Source organism: Haliotis rufescens, unplaced genomic scaffold, assembly GCF_023055435.1.
Source record: "Haliotis rufescens isolate VD_foot unplaced genomic scaffold, xgHalRufe1.0.p SCAF_119, whole genome shotgun sequence".
Taxonomy (NCBI): domain Eukaryota; kingdom Metazoa; phylum Mollusca; class Gastropoda; order Lepetellida; family Haliotidae; genus Haliotis; species Haliotis rufescens.
Genome location: NW_025963801.1, coordinates 281,338 through 295,380, shown reverse-complemented (window position 1 = coordinate 295,380; position 14,043 = coordinate 281,338). Strand labels below are relative to the sequence as shown.

The following is a 14,043-nucleotide window of genomic DNA, read 5'->3' as shown; positions in this document are numbered from 1 at the left end:
AGCTCGCCAAAACACACCCACGAAAGCTGATACCACCAGCTGTATGGGGCGAGAAGTCCCTGCCACAACACATACAACAATTATAGCAAATATGACAACAAAGTAAGTCAACATTCATGCTGACAATAAATTAAAAATATCTTGATGATATCATATCCTGTTAAAACCATAAAGGACGAAATATTGACGATATCTGACCCGCGAGAGTGACTCACCACTCGCGTCTGACCTGGCCGACAGTCTGACGCGGTCCTTGAGTTTAAAGATTACAGGAAATAGAGTTACGTCCCTTGGACCACATTCTTGCAAGCTCCTTCCCAGCGCGTGAAACCTTCGTTACACTCTCGGTAACATCGCTGCCACCGGTGTGGGCGCGGCCATTACAAGAATCTTGAAATTTGCCCTCTAACCCCAAATGTAGTACCGTTTATACTTTTGTTTATGTCTTTGGGAATGCCATCAAATTTCATTTTGAAAAAGTTAACGACTAACCATGTTTTCCAGATCAATTTTCTTTGTTGTTTGTATAATCAGATTGGTTCGAGATTGCAGACTAACGGAAAATCAACCAACTTCAGCCTTACATACTTACTATATCAATAACATGATAGTTTTAATGAAATAGAAATTCAAATTTACAAACAAACAAAGTAATTTATCAGCGGTAAGTGTATTCGGCGTCACGACAGTCGTCACTTGTTTGTAAACATAACGGTCATTCGGTTGCGAGTTCAACTCCAAGCATGGTTGGGGACACCTATCACAGTGGGGAGTTTTGACTGGTGGCAGCGATGGTATAGAGAGCTCCGCGAACGGACTATCGCTGTGAGGAGCTTGACATTCTTGATTCTCTTTAGGCTGACATAAAAACGCTGGAATATTGATGAGACTGCGCCCTAAAACAACAGTCACTCACTTGTAATTTGACATTTCGATGTTCAGGCGTCCTTTAATCTGTATCTCTCCAAGACGATCTGTTGACGCCACGGTATCGCTGTACAACCTTCTACCCGCGGGAGGCGACAGGAGACGACAAACGATAGACAAGCAACACTAAAGTGCGTGAATGATTTATTGCAGTATGACATGGAGGAGTCGGAGTTACAGGTTCTATCGGGGCAGAGTATTCCTGTATACAATAATGCCTAGGAAAGACATGTTCTAATGTTGCATAGTTCTGTATCACGACACTATCAAGTGTCTAACACAAGCCGCCCATCATGCTATGTCTCGAGATATACCCGTCAAGCCAAAACTCATTCCAGCCCACACTTCTGTATATTTCAGTAATAAACAATGCCACACTGTACCCTTGTTCATTTATATTACGTAACGTTAAATCAGTATAGATATCCATGGCTAAAGGCGACAGGACTAACGCGAGACTCATAAAGTCCTTAAGATAATTTTCTGAAGAAATTCCGTGCCAAGACACCTTCCAAACTAGACATAATCATCTCGCCTACATTTAGTTTGATAAGAGGCTGTCAAGCGCAACATAAACAACATACGCTTGTAGTTTTTTCACTTTCTACAAAGTTCATTTCTCCATTACGACTGCAGATTCTTGGAAACTCGATGAACATTCTCAACAAGAAACAATTCGTCGGTACAAGTCAAATTAACTATAGTAATATGAATGAATTGGGTGTTGTTTATCTACTTCTGCGTAGTACAGTTCACTGTAAACAGCCAGTTCATGGTTGCAAATTGTTCAAAGGGTAGGACATGGGTACAATGTGTGAAGCCCATTTATGGTGTCCCCTGCCGTGATATTGCTGGAATATTGCTAAAAGCGGCGCTAAACTCACTCACTCAAAGGGTAGGAATAACTCATCACTCATTAAGCAGATCATGCATCGACTTGCCGTTCAAGAACTGTATAAGAATAAATACTTCCTTGAGGGTCAGTTTTGAGTGTCAACATTGAAGTTTCCGAGTTGGACCGAGTACCTCACGACATGAAATGAGGTGACACAATGTAATTGTAAATTACCAGTGTATTACAGCAATCCTAACGAGAACTCCTTAATCCGAAACAAACAAATATGTTACATAAGAATGAGAACAGCAACCCAAACATCATCATATGTACCACTACCCCCACCAATCTTTGTGTGATTCAAGGAGAAGATAACTCGCGGTGTCTTTGACGCCAAAGGGACATAGGATGATCTGGTCCCAGGATTCGACCTGGCTTATTGTATTGCATCGTATCAATCATGGCCCATCTCCATATTTACAGGACACTCTGGTATAGCTGTAACATTAACTCCGACGTAAAACAACCATCACTCATTCACTCAATTCAACCTTCGTGATGAACATGATTGCAACTTGGACCAAATGCCATGTCATTCAAACAGAGCGAGTTCACAATAACAAACATATATATCATATTATTAGTTAGTGATATCACGATAACCAAAATACACCAGGGTTACCCTTTGTCTGTGGTATTTCGTCCTGACAATTATCAACACCGGTATGCGACACCAACAAAAGACAAGACCCGAATAGCCCACCCTGTCGCATCCCCAGCTGAATATTCTTGGATCGCGTGTACAATGTGTCACCTCACTACGGTATCTCGGTTAAACAGACCCCAATAAAGATGTCTTCCGAGAATGAATAGTTGTAAAAACAGTGCTCGTCCTAACATAACCTTCATGAATATATTGAAATCATAACTTGGATAGACGTTTCCTGATTGAGGTACACAACAGTCCACCTAGATGTTGAGATCAGGTATACAGTCTGAACAACTAAGATATACTGATTTGGCTAAACACTGGGCGGTAGGACCACCCAGTCATAATACTTATGTTTTGCAAATTATGCAGATTTAGTTTCGATTGTATAGAACATATGGCAGACGTAGTCATAACTACACACCATTGACAATCTACACAAAACAGATCTATTTTTGTATCAAAATGTGATCACATCAATCTTATTAAATCAGATCTTTTACTCCTATATGATCTTTCTCTGTGTGAAGATCTTACAACCATTTTATGTCACGTCAACCGGGTGAACCTTCTAATCAACGTCGAGGGTTCTACATTCTCGAGTCACCGAAGCATGGAGCCACATTACTGATTTCTTTTTCTCGTAAACGGACCTTAACGACCACTTCCGATGTGAATACCAGAGGCCGTGCCATAATATGCAGAATTCTCTACACCCTGTCGTTTCTGAGCGCCATGGCATTCTTCATACAAAAGGCAGTACTATCGAACGAATACTTTTGGTCTTGATTTTCTTTTGTTCCAAATTTCCGAATCGAGGTGGTAGAGAAATGAAATTGTCATATCATCACGCAGAGAGGTGTGTTATCGGAGTACACGATCTAAATGTAATGTCATTGTGACCATCTGATCAACAAATATACAGTAACAAATATCATCTGTCATACAAAATGAACGTTTCGCCTACACTAGTCATCAGAACCGCAGGAGAATTCTAAAATACAGTTCACACTGATTTAAACGAAACTCTCTCCAGGGATTGTCAACAGCATTTAGTTAAATCATGCTTGTGTTTTCTAATTCCATCAAATGAATAGCCAGCAGATATTTGAAACGATCAAAAGAGATATTCCGAAGCAGCATTTAAATGATTGCTGTATCACATCAGATGCGACGAGTTTCGCGCAGGTCTATCAAAAGCTGCCCACCGAAAATGAGATTCGATCAAATCACTAAAAGGTATGACTGACTGTAACCATGCATAATGGATACGGCCTCTATTTCCAGCTTAGAAAACAGTGCTGTGACAAGACTACTTCTCGGGGACATATTAGACCTGGCTGTTACACTGATTGATTCAAAATACCGCTAACATCATAATTCTTGTCCAGGCTGAATCGATTATTAGAGTGGGGGGACGGGTGGCCCAGTTGTGTCAGGGGCCGCAATTCGCTGCGCAGAGGTAATTCCCTTGGGCACGTCAGAAACCAACGATCGTGGGTTCAAATCCCGAATGATGTTTCTAGGTTTGTCAGCACCATACCCGTACTCGTGGGCTTCACCAAAGTGGTAAACGTCTAACACCTGCATCACGTCGTGTTTCTTCCCATATTTAGCGGACACGCCGTGATGCAACCGAAATACTGTTCAAAGCGGCGCTAAACCTAACTCATTCACTAATATTACAGTATTTCCACGCAGGTAAAGTTGCTTCTAGTGATTCATTTGAGGCTACATGTAAAGTTGTCTTGTTTGATGTGAAATATTGCCAATATCAAATCAAACATACTGCCACACCCACATATACCTGCTACGTGGTATTGGCATAAGCACACATGTCAATCAATTCTGAAATAAGAGAGTGTTCATAGCGCATGTACATGTACATGTGTCATCGGTAAGGCACATAACATAACATACATCCTCCGTGCCCTCCCTTGTTCACAGGTATGTTTGATATATAACAATCAACAATACACAGGTAAAACACCAGTACAACAGTTTATACAACCGTGACACGTGACTCTTGTTGTGTACAACGTCGATGAGTTGTAGCATGAATGACTTATCCCGATATGTGATATGTATACGTATCACATACATTCCAATTCAAACTCAAATGCTTTGATTTAACAAAAATAAGATCACACAGAAGCATTATTTGACAAAACAAATCTTTGACGAATCACTTCATGAATCTTTGATGAGTCCATTATTTTTTTTCTAATAACAAAGCCGAAAAAAATATTCATAACATGAAATCTTCGCATGGTATTGTTTCATGATACTTGTTAATGGGCAAATTCTAATGCAACGATGTACACAATTGAACCGACACTAAACAGGATATCAGAGAGTGGTTTGTTAGCTTAGTGGGTGCAATCAAGTTAATTTGTGCAGAAGTTGTTGGCATATTGATATTTGACTTGTTAATATTGCAAGAACGCTCATTAAGTTTCAAAATTTAAATGATCAAAATCCTTGGTAGTAAAACCACCAGGGAATCGCTGGCAAGACTGACCACTTGTCAATATATAATATATGTTCCTTTCCCGGTGCAATGATAGCCGTAGCAGGTTTCATGACGATTTCCTTCACGTGTACGTGACTTGCACCTTGTACGCTCGATATAACACGGGGTACATTACTGTTATAATTATAACACATGCTTGGGATCGATTTGGATAGGTTTAGAACATCGAAAACGATGAACAGATGCCCCGAACAGGAAAACCATCTGGACGCAATTACCAGTTCAGATTATGAGCAATATAGATTTCGGTTATAGCGTGTGTATTTTATCAATTCTGATAGTGTGTTCTGTGTACATAGTATATCTAATCTTATTAAGCAGTTTACCATTCAGCAATACCGTTATCCACGGACCACAATGTTTGGGTTGGAACATGGAAAATTATACCCTGTCAATGCGAAAATGGATTGCAATTTTAATAAACCTTCCGCTACATAAAATGAAAAATACTAACAACAATATATTTATTTTTCCTAACAAACATACTGACTAGATATTTGATTACATATTTATAATCGAGATTCTTGTTATATATTTGCACCAGGTGGATGTGTCCGGGTATTTTGGTTATAATGGAACTAAAAAACAAACTAAAATACTTTTGGAAGCAGGATTGACTGTGCATTCCCCAATTTGGCACATTGATATAATGACGTCACACCCAAACCACACATTCGCAAAAAGAAAGAAAAACGTAAATAAGTATCAAAGTGTGTTTCTGGTAAACGGAGATAAATCTCAAGTGAAGCTTCTCGCTCTGAAACCGATTCATGCTGATTTCACATCTGTCAATCTTGTGTAAAGTAGACGATATACTTGAAGATAACGGTTCCACCAGCTGTGTCTGTTTGTCTTCACCAACGACAGTGCATGCCGCTGACAGATTGAAACACGCACCTGCCAATCACTCGGGTGTGAAGGGTTCTTCTGGGTTGTCGGTAGCAGTGTTCCTGTCACATAATCACGTGGCGGAGGTTGTGAAATGTACATGGCATTCGAAAGTCCGGGACACAGGAAGTAACAGACAAGGCTGATATTACGTCAAAGAAGAAAACGTGAAAAACATTTTGATCAACGACCAATCAACCTACCCACGTTTCCAGTATGTTTTTTTTCAACAAGGACACGTCCTCTCCTTTTTCACATTTTAATGGATTATGCTGTTTCCAAATATTATTTAACACGTAACCGAAGAACCAGTCTTCAACAATTCCGGCTCTTCGCCAATCCGACCTCACCGCCGATAAATTAATTTCCGAAATAATATTGTGATCATCTCAAGCTGTTGGCTTCATACATCGACACAACCAGGGAACTGTTCATGATGACGTCCCAGCAGGGTAGCATCAACGCGAGCATGACGGTCACACCTGGTACAGTCACACACAGCACAAGTTTGCAGTTGCACAAAACATATGATAAGTATGCACCACCGATAAAATGAGTCTTTTGGTTCATTGCATTGGATCAGCTGTTTGAATAAATTAAATGCATGAGATGTTTGGCATGATCACAAGGAGGGGGCAGTGACGTCACTCTGGCACTGATTGTGACGTCCACGTTTCCAATAACACATGCCGTTACTCTTATTGTTTCCACCAGATGGGTACATCTGCCCACAGATGTGTTTCTTCACGCTAAATCCATCTCCCCTTCTCCGGATAAAGTTCAATTGTCTCTGATTATGTTATCAGGATTTCATTTGGCAGTCAGTCACAAAAATACTGCAAAGGCCTTTATGAATATATTTCACCTATCACCACACAATGAGTCACATATTTCACAATTCTTTTAAGGTCGTGACCTTGACCTTGACCTCCGATCGCATTCCTTCCTGATTATTATTCCCTGGGTCATTCATATTCCTCGTGCCTTAACATAGTCGCCATCACTGTGGCTACAGGGCCAGCAATCTCGACCTTGACCTTGACCTGAGAGGTCACACGTGACGGAAGGCCTCATGAATTACCTACATCACAAAACGTCATCAAGGCTTTCCAACATCTACCATTATGTGTGTAAACAGTCTTTCGTCGTGAATAAACATTAGTTTATAGTTCACACTGTTCAGACCGTCCATCTTGTACCGTTTCACGGCCGTGTGGAGAAGTTTTGACCTGAAAAGAGACAGAATTTCGTATTAATAACAAAATACGCCATGTTGATATTACGTGTGAGATGTACGTTGTAGCGCCTGTGCTGCTGTATTTAATGTAGTGGTGTAACGATACATCGAACTATCGATTGATTGCGATTGCTTGTCTCACGATAGTACACTATCGATTTCAACTTGAAACAATCGATACTATTGGCGATAGTTTGTTTACTTGTTTTCTTTTCATTTCTTGTTTTCTTTACACATGGTATCAGAAAGCTATAATTAGTTTGATGGTGTCAGTCAAAATGCTGAAATATATGCTGCTAAAGCCTGCTATAATTGCAAGTGAAAACTATCGCAATAGAATCGCAATAGTAGGGCCACTACCGCAATAGTATCGCAATAGTTGTTTTAACTATCGCAATAGTATCGCAATAGTCAAAAATGCCTCAATAGTCACCCCTAATTAAATGTACCTAACATTGAAGAACGTGGTAATCAAAATAGGAAATAGACAAGGGCAGGGGAATACGATATACATATAAGCGACAAAGGTCTTTGCATAATCATTTTACGATTACGATATCGATGTCATAAGCATTTCTTTAAATAAACAAAGGACTCTGGTTTTGGTAGAGATTTTCTATGATTATGGAAATTGTTTTGTGGCTTCTGTGTTTATGATTCACTATTAAATAGTGGTGATGGCAGGGTTCAGGAAAACGTCGGCGCATCCTGCCCCCACACACCCCTCTCACAGCGGCTCCCGTCACAAACACATGCAAAGGCAAGTCAGGTGTTCATCTGATCTGAACATGCCCTTCTCTACAGTTTACACGTAGCTTACAGTCTTAGACATTGTATTCCTTGCAGCTAGATAAACGTAATAGTCAGTTGGCCAGGGGTGAAAAACAAGATTTTTGTTCCCCAATTTTCCTGTATACCTTAAACCTTTTCTATTGCATAAAGGAGGTATTTGTACACAATTTTCATTGGGTAGTAAGCTTGCAAGTGTGTGCGTGAGTGAAGTGAAGTGAGTGAAGTCTCGTTCAACCTCGGAATGACCATTATCTCAGTGACATCAATTTTAAATTCCCAAATCACGCAGAGCAGATTTTAGGAGGAGGTATGGTGATGGCAAACCAAGGCTTATAATCAGGTTGCATCTGGGCTTTCAATCCACGATCACAAACCAAGGGGTACGAACGTGTATCTGGTACATAACGATAAGCCATAGCATGTGTAAGACCAAAGATATTTAGTTCCACCATGCACTTAAGCCACGTCTTTCAAATAAATATTAATCAATCGTAGTTACATCAAAACCCGTCACAACACCCCAGTGCCAATAACTAGTTGATCCGGAAAAATTTAAAGCTGGACACAGGAAGAGTAACATACGATATCGGGAAACATAGAATGTTAACGCCGGAGAATAACAAGTCTCTTTATCTCCCGAAACAGATTCCATCCAGCGCAAAAGGCAAAATAGCGGTGAAGAAGGTATATGACGATCACAGCCAATCAGTGATGACGCCAGGTGTTCGCAAAACACCCTACTTGTAGCACCCGCCACTCACGCAATTTTCATCAAAAGGTAGTGGAAATGTCAAAAACAATACAGGTGCTTTCACCCGTACAGCATAATGCCCTAAATATACAACGCGAATAAGTCAAACTTTTATGCGGTATACTCTGTGGGATGCATTGCTTTAAGGGGAAATAGTGAGTGAATGAAATGTTCAGTGTCGCATTCATATATCCCCGCGGGTCAGTATAACGTTTTGTTTGTTTGTTTGTTTGTTCGTTGTTTAACGCCGCATTCAGCAACATTCTAGCTATATGACGGCGGTCTGTAAGTCTGGACCAGACAATCCAGTGATTGACATCAGAGCATCGATTCACGAAATTGGGATCGATGACATGCATCAACCAAGTCAGCGAGCCTGACCACCCGATCCCGTAAGTCGCCTCTTACGTCAAACATAGTCTCCTTTTACGGCAAGCATTGGTTGCTGAAGACCTATTGCTATTCTATCCCGGATCTTTACGGGTCCAGTTTAATGTGTGCGATACTCCCCGAATGACCCACGTGGTACACGATTACCACATTGGTGACCCAGGAGCACGCGAATGGTGCTCATAAACCAAGGATCATAATCAGTACTGTTCATAGTGTGATGATCCAGTCAGCGGATCCTGGCTCAACAAAGGGACGCAACAGCGAATTTCGACGCCTGGAACCCAATTACCCCCGGGTGTGAAGTAACGTAATCCACGTGTCTCTCCCTAAACACAGACTCTCTGTCTGATCAAGAACGAGCCACCTGTTTGATACACGGTCGATCAAGGTAGTATTTAATGTCCCAGCCTCAAAAACATTCAATGATTGTTTTCAATGTGTGCATGTGATCAATTTGGCCATTACCGTTCGGCTGTAACGTCAGTGTTCTATTCACGATCAGCGATAAAGACCTTTCAAATCGATCGCACAATCGAATAATCTCGGCCAACTCGGGCGATCATTCGGCTACACAGGTCAGCTATTACATTAATCTCGGTAAACTCATAACGCGTGTCTTGTCTCAAACTTCTCCCACTCCGGACGAGTCGGATTCGCCTATGAGGTAATTTGATGGAGAGGGAAGCAAGATTATGAGCGATTATTCAGAAAAGATTGACGTTCAAAGTCAATACTGTAGCCCCGAGTCTAAACAGAACGTTAACAGCGTTAAGCGCGATGTCGTAAAGTCAACGCGTCGTAGCGGAAGTGAGTTGTTTGGAGCTTCCGGTCCCTCCTGGTCACAATGCCATACGCCGCGGTGACTGAAGCTATGTATGTGCAGCGTCGATTTCAAAAGAAGGCATTGTTGTTTTTATCCCTGTAGCGGTAGCGGAGTTAATGCTGTAGACACACTGATTGGTATGAAATGGGTATTCAAGGCTTAAAGTCACGATAATCAGTAGTGATATAATTCCTCGAGTACTCGAGTATTCATGGCTTATGTTTTACATAATGCATGGCACGCACTGTCCCGTTTTTCGTGCCAAGGGGTAAATCGTTTTTATTTGTTATTAAGTTATGCCTTCAACGGATCCGTCGATAGCACAAATGTGGACAAATATGAACAATTTAGGAACGGTTTTTCCATCCCCCTGACCATTCTGTAAACTTTATCCTCAACAATAGGGTTTAACGTCGTGCGGGTGTGTGTGTGTGTGTGTGTGTGTGTTGGTTGGGAGGGGGTGAGGGTCGGCATGGACGTCTTTTGGTATGACGGTACCACAGACACTCAATCAACTACACCACAGAGAGGCTCTCCTGGTAGACACTCTATTAAGTAAAGTAAAGTAGCCATTCGACTCGTCCCTAAAATAATTTTATGCGTGTTATTTCAGACCATCAACAATATCTTTATGAGGTCACTTTAAAACAAAAATGATGAGATGACATGTATGATAAACGTTAAATTCTATACAAAATTTAAACAATTCCGTCCTCTATCGCACATGTGACATTAAGTGGGTGAGTGGGTGAGTGAGTGAGTGAGTGAGTGAGTGTTTTACGCCGAGTGAAGCAACATTCACCATCACAACTGCGAAACCAAGAATGGGCTTCAGGTGTGACCAGTTAGAACTTTAACCACTAGGAGTAGTAAAGACTGCCACTTTTAAAGAAAGTAATTTGAAAGCTAAGAATCATTAAACTACGAATTTATATAAATGCAACAAACTTTGACTATCACTTCGTCAGAGCTGCATAATCTAATTATTCATCAATCGTTGCTTGTTACTGATATTGAGCACTTCACGCTTAATGGGTCCAATAGATCAATAGAAAAGCCATTGACTTTATCCCTTTGTCAAATTATCCCTTTTAAGGACGAGGCATTCAAATCCAAGGCATTTACAAACAAGATAACCTGATGAGAATGAAGACACCTTTAATCGTCAGGCACCAAAATTCTCACGATGAGGAATCGGAAACACTCGGAAACGGGCGTGTAATCGTTTCCTGATTACTTAACGCCTTGTAGCCTTGGGAAACAACTTCACCGGCGAAACGATTATTTTTATGTCCATGGTTCCCAAGGTTTGCCTCTGGCGCGAAGCCACCGGGGAGCCGACTTTGCGAACAGCCAATCACCAGTCCCTTCAACAGCGCCAGCCAGTCCCCAGTAACAATGGACCCGATCTGCAGCCCGAGGATGTTGTCAGTGGTATGGCATGACTGTGGATCAATATGTCGTCCCCGTCCCCTCCCCTTTAACCACTGCACGTGCCAATAAATCTACGATTTGCAATCGACAAATTACAAGGCTGTACCCCACTTTCTTGAAAACTGTGTAAATTAACTACGTGTTAACCATTGATCTAATTATGCAAATATGGCGTCTTCCCGTTGACATAAACATAGCTGAAGCAATGGTTCCAAAGATTGCTGTCCTTTAGGATCGGTTCCGCTGCATTGAGCTTGCAGTAAAAGGCAGTTAGCGCTGTAGAAATGACTGCCATGATATCGTGGGAGAAGACTAGAGTTACCTAAGTGATTCAAACCCATCTCCGCGTGGTTCGAAACGAATCCGAAGAGTTGCCTGGATCGCTTAAACCCTCGGCTTTTAACGGCTTTATTGCGTTATGGCTACCAAACATGCTTCTCAATCGATGCCAGGAGTCTGCGGTAGTTAAAGGGGAAGTCACGGAGAATTTTTCTGCTCCCTGTGATCTGGCGGCCTTCTCGTACTTGTGCTGCTCTTGTGGTCTGTAACTGAAGGGATGAGCAGGGCTCATCACTTTCGGACGACCTTAACTTGCAATAAGTCACCACATTGTGACTTCGTATAGGGCAGAACAGGAGTACATCGTGAGGTGAACAGAATCTTGGACCAGTGTGTCAGGGTCAGCAGCGAACATGGTTAGTCGAGTAAAGCACGCCCGAGTTACACAAAACATTGATCAAGTATGTCATGGTCAGTCCGGTGACAACCGTCCGAGATAAACAGAATCTTGCACCTGTTTTCCTTGGACAGAAGAATTAGGACTTGGATCAGTCTACCATCTACCGCCAAAGAATACCGTCCCCCACAGAAGTGTTCTGTAGTCAGTCAATGTCAGCGTACCGCGACAATAAGGGTCAGCATTCCGTGACAATACGGGCAGCTTACCGTGACAATACCGCCAGCATACCGTGACAATACTACCAACGGACCGTGACAATACTACCAACGGTCCGTGACAATATGGCCAACGGACAGTGACTACGGCCAGCATCCTCTTTCAGCCTGCAACCAACGCCCTATCGCTAGACAGAGACCAGCGATCCATAGTCAGTGTTGTCGTCTTAACAATCACCAGACTACAAACAGTCGACGAAAATGACGTGTATCTCTGTGTCGACTGATTGAGACATGATTAGTAAGAGTCGGGAGTGGAACCCGGTTGAATTTCCTGACCAGCGACCGCTGTACCATCAAGACGTATAGACAGGCGTCACTGTTTCCGATATCAACTGGAATACTTACATACCAACGTTTGGGTCAATCAGGAGGTAAAACAGGCGTTTATACAGTCGTATGTCATAAAGAATGTCGGAATGTGTTATTGTAGCAATTGTGTGCGTGCGTGGGTTGTCACCGAGTCTGACCACCCGACCAATGAAAGCCTCTAACAATCAACAAAGCTTGCTAGGGACCAAATCGAACCTGGAATTCCCACGGGGTATTGTAGCAAGTCAAGTGCGTGTTAAGGATTTCCACCAGAATTTTGTTTAGTGGGGATAATGGGAACATGATCAAGTATTATGGAATGGCAATCTCCCCATCTCAAGATCAAAGCACTATATTAACGTTCACCATATCAGCTCAAACCGTAGTACTGTTCCTCCAGACATTCACGGCTGTCTCTGTGTGCAGATGACTGAAGTGGTCGCATTAATAACACAATCTCCGACACTTCCATTGGATCAGACCACAGCGACGTCAAAATGAACACAAATTGACAACAGACTTAACGTTACATCCAGCTGTAGCGGTGAGCTCCGCACATGTCAAAACGACGCGAACTCTTCCCGCATGACGTAGTATTATAACGTTGTCAATTATAACTACTGTTAGGGCATTGGAAATAAAAATTATATTTCTAATTTTCGACAGATAATACAAGTGATTGAATAAATCATCAATAACAATTATGAGTCTTTTATTATATGATTTAAGGGCAACACAAAAACTGATTACACAGTGCATAGAGGAAATTGCAGTTTCGTGTTCTGTTGGTCGACATATCGTATTGACGTTCAAGTCGATTGGAGGCGGTGGGGTGGGCATTGGGGTTAGGATCGGGTGGTGTATAAATTCAATGTGTTATCGGAGCATCATATTGATATATCGATCTTATACATACGGGTAAACTATACATGATCTGCCATTAAAGCTAAACGCGTCTCATTTCGTCATACTCGTATGGAAAGCCGACAGGGACAACTACATAGGCTATTTGATCAATGGTGTTGGTGTTGTTTGTTTCACTGAGCAACTCGGGGATACTTAAATACACTAAAATAAATCGTATCGCGCTATGATAGTTTCTCTGAAAAGAATAGAATATCCATAAAATCAAATACTGGGTGTAGTAAGATTAATGTCAAATAAAAGCGACAAAGAACATTTCCGTAATCATAATATATATAAAACGTCATCGCTTGGGAATAACGTCTCCGCCATTTTCCGCCGCCATATTTCATTCGTCTTATAAGACAAATTAACGGTGAAAACATGAATAGATCACTGAAATTCAATGATGGAGCCAGGTGTTCGCGAAAAGGATACGCATGTCCTGCCCCACATGCAGAACCCGCCACTCACACCATTTGCATAACAATGTGTTTGTTTGTTGCCCGACGCCTGACAGTGGTACAATGTACCCCTCCCAGGCGAAGGCGA

General features: G+C 41.7%; 1 protein-coding gene across 1 annotated transcript in view; it reads right to left on the bottom strand.

The window, feature by feature from the left end:
* Positions 1-1,054: 1,054 nt before the first annotated feature.
* The window catches only part of LOC124150672 (beta-1,4-N-acetylgalactosaminyltransferase bre-4-like), a 51,837-nt gene continuing 38,848 nt past the window's right edge, over positions 1,055-14,043 (bottom strand). The window contains exon 7 of the mRNA XM_048393221.1: positions 1,055-7,121. Coding sequence (XP_048249178.1) covers positions 6,992-7,121 — 130 coding nt within the window. The 3' untranslated portion in view covers positions 1,055-6,991. The remainder of the gene's footprint in view (positions 7,122-14,043) is intronic.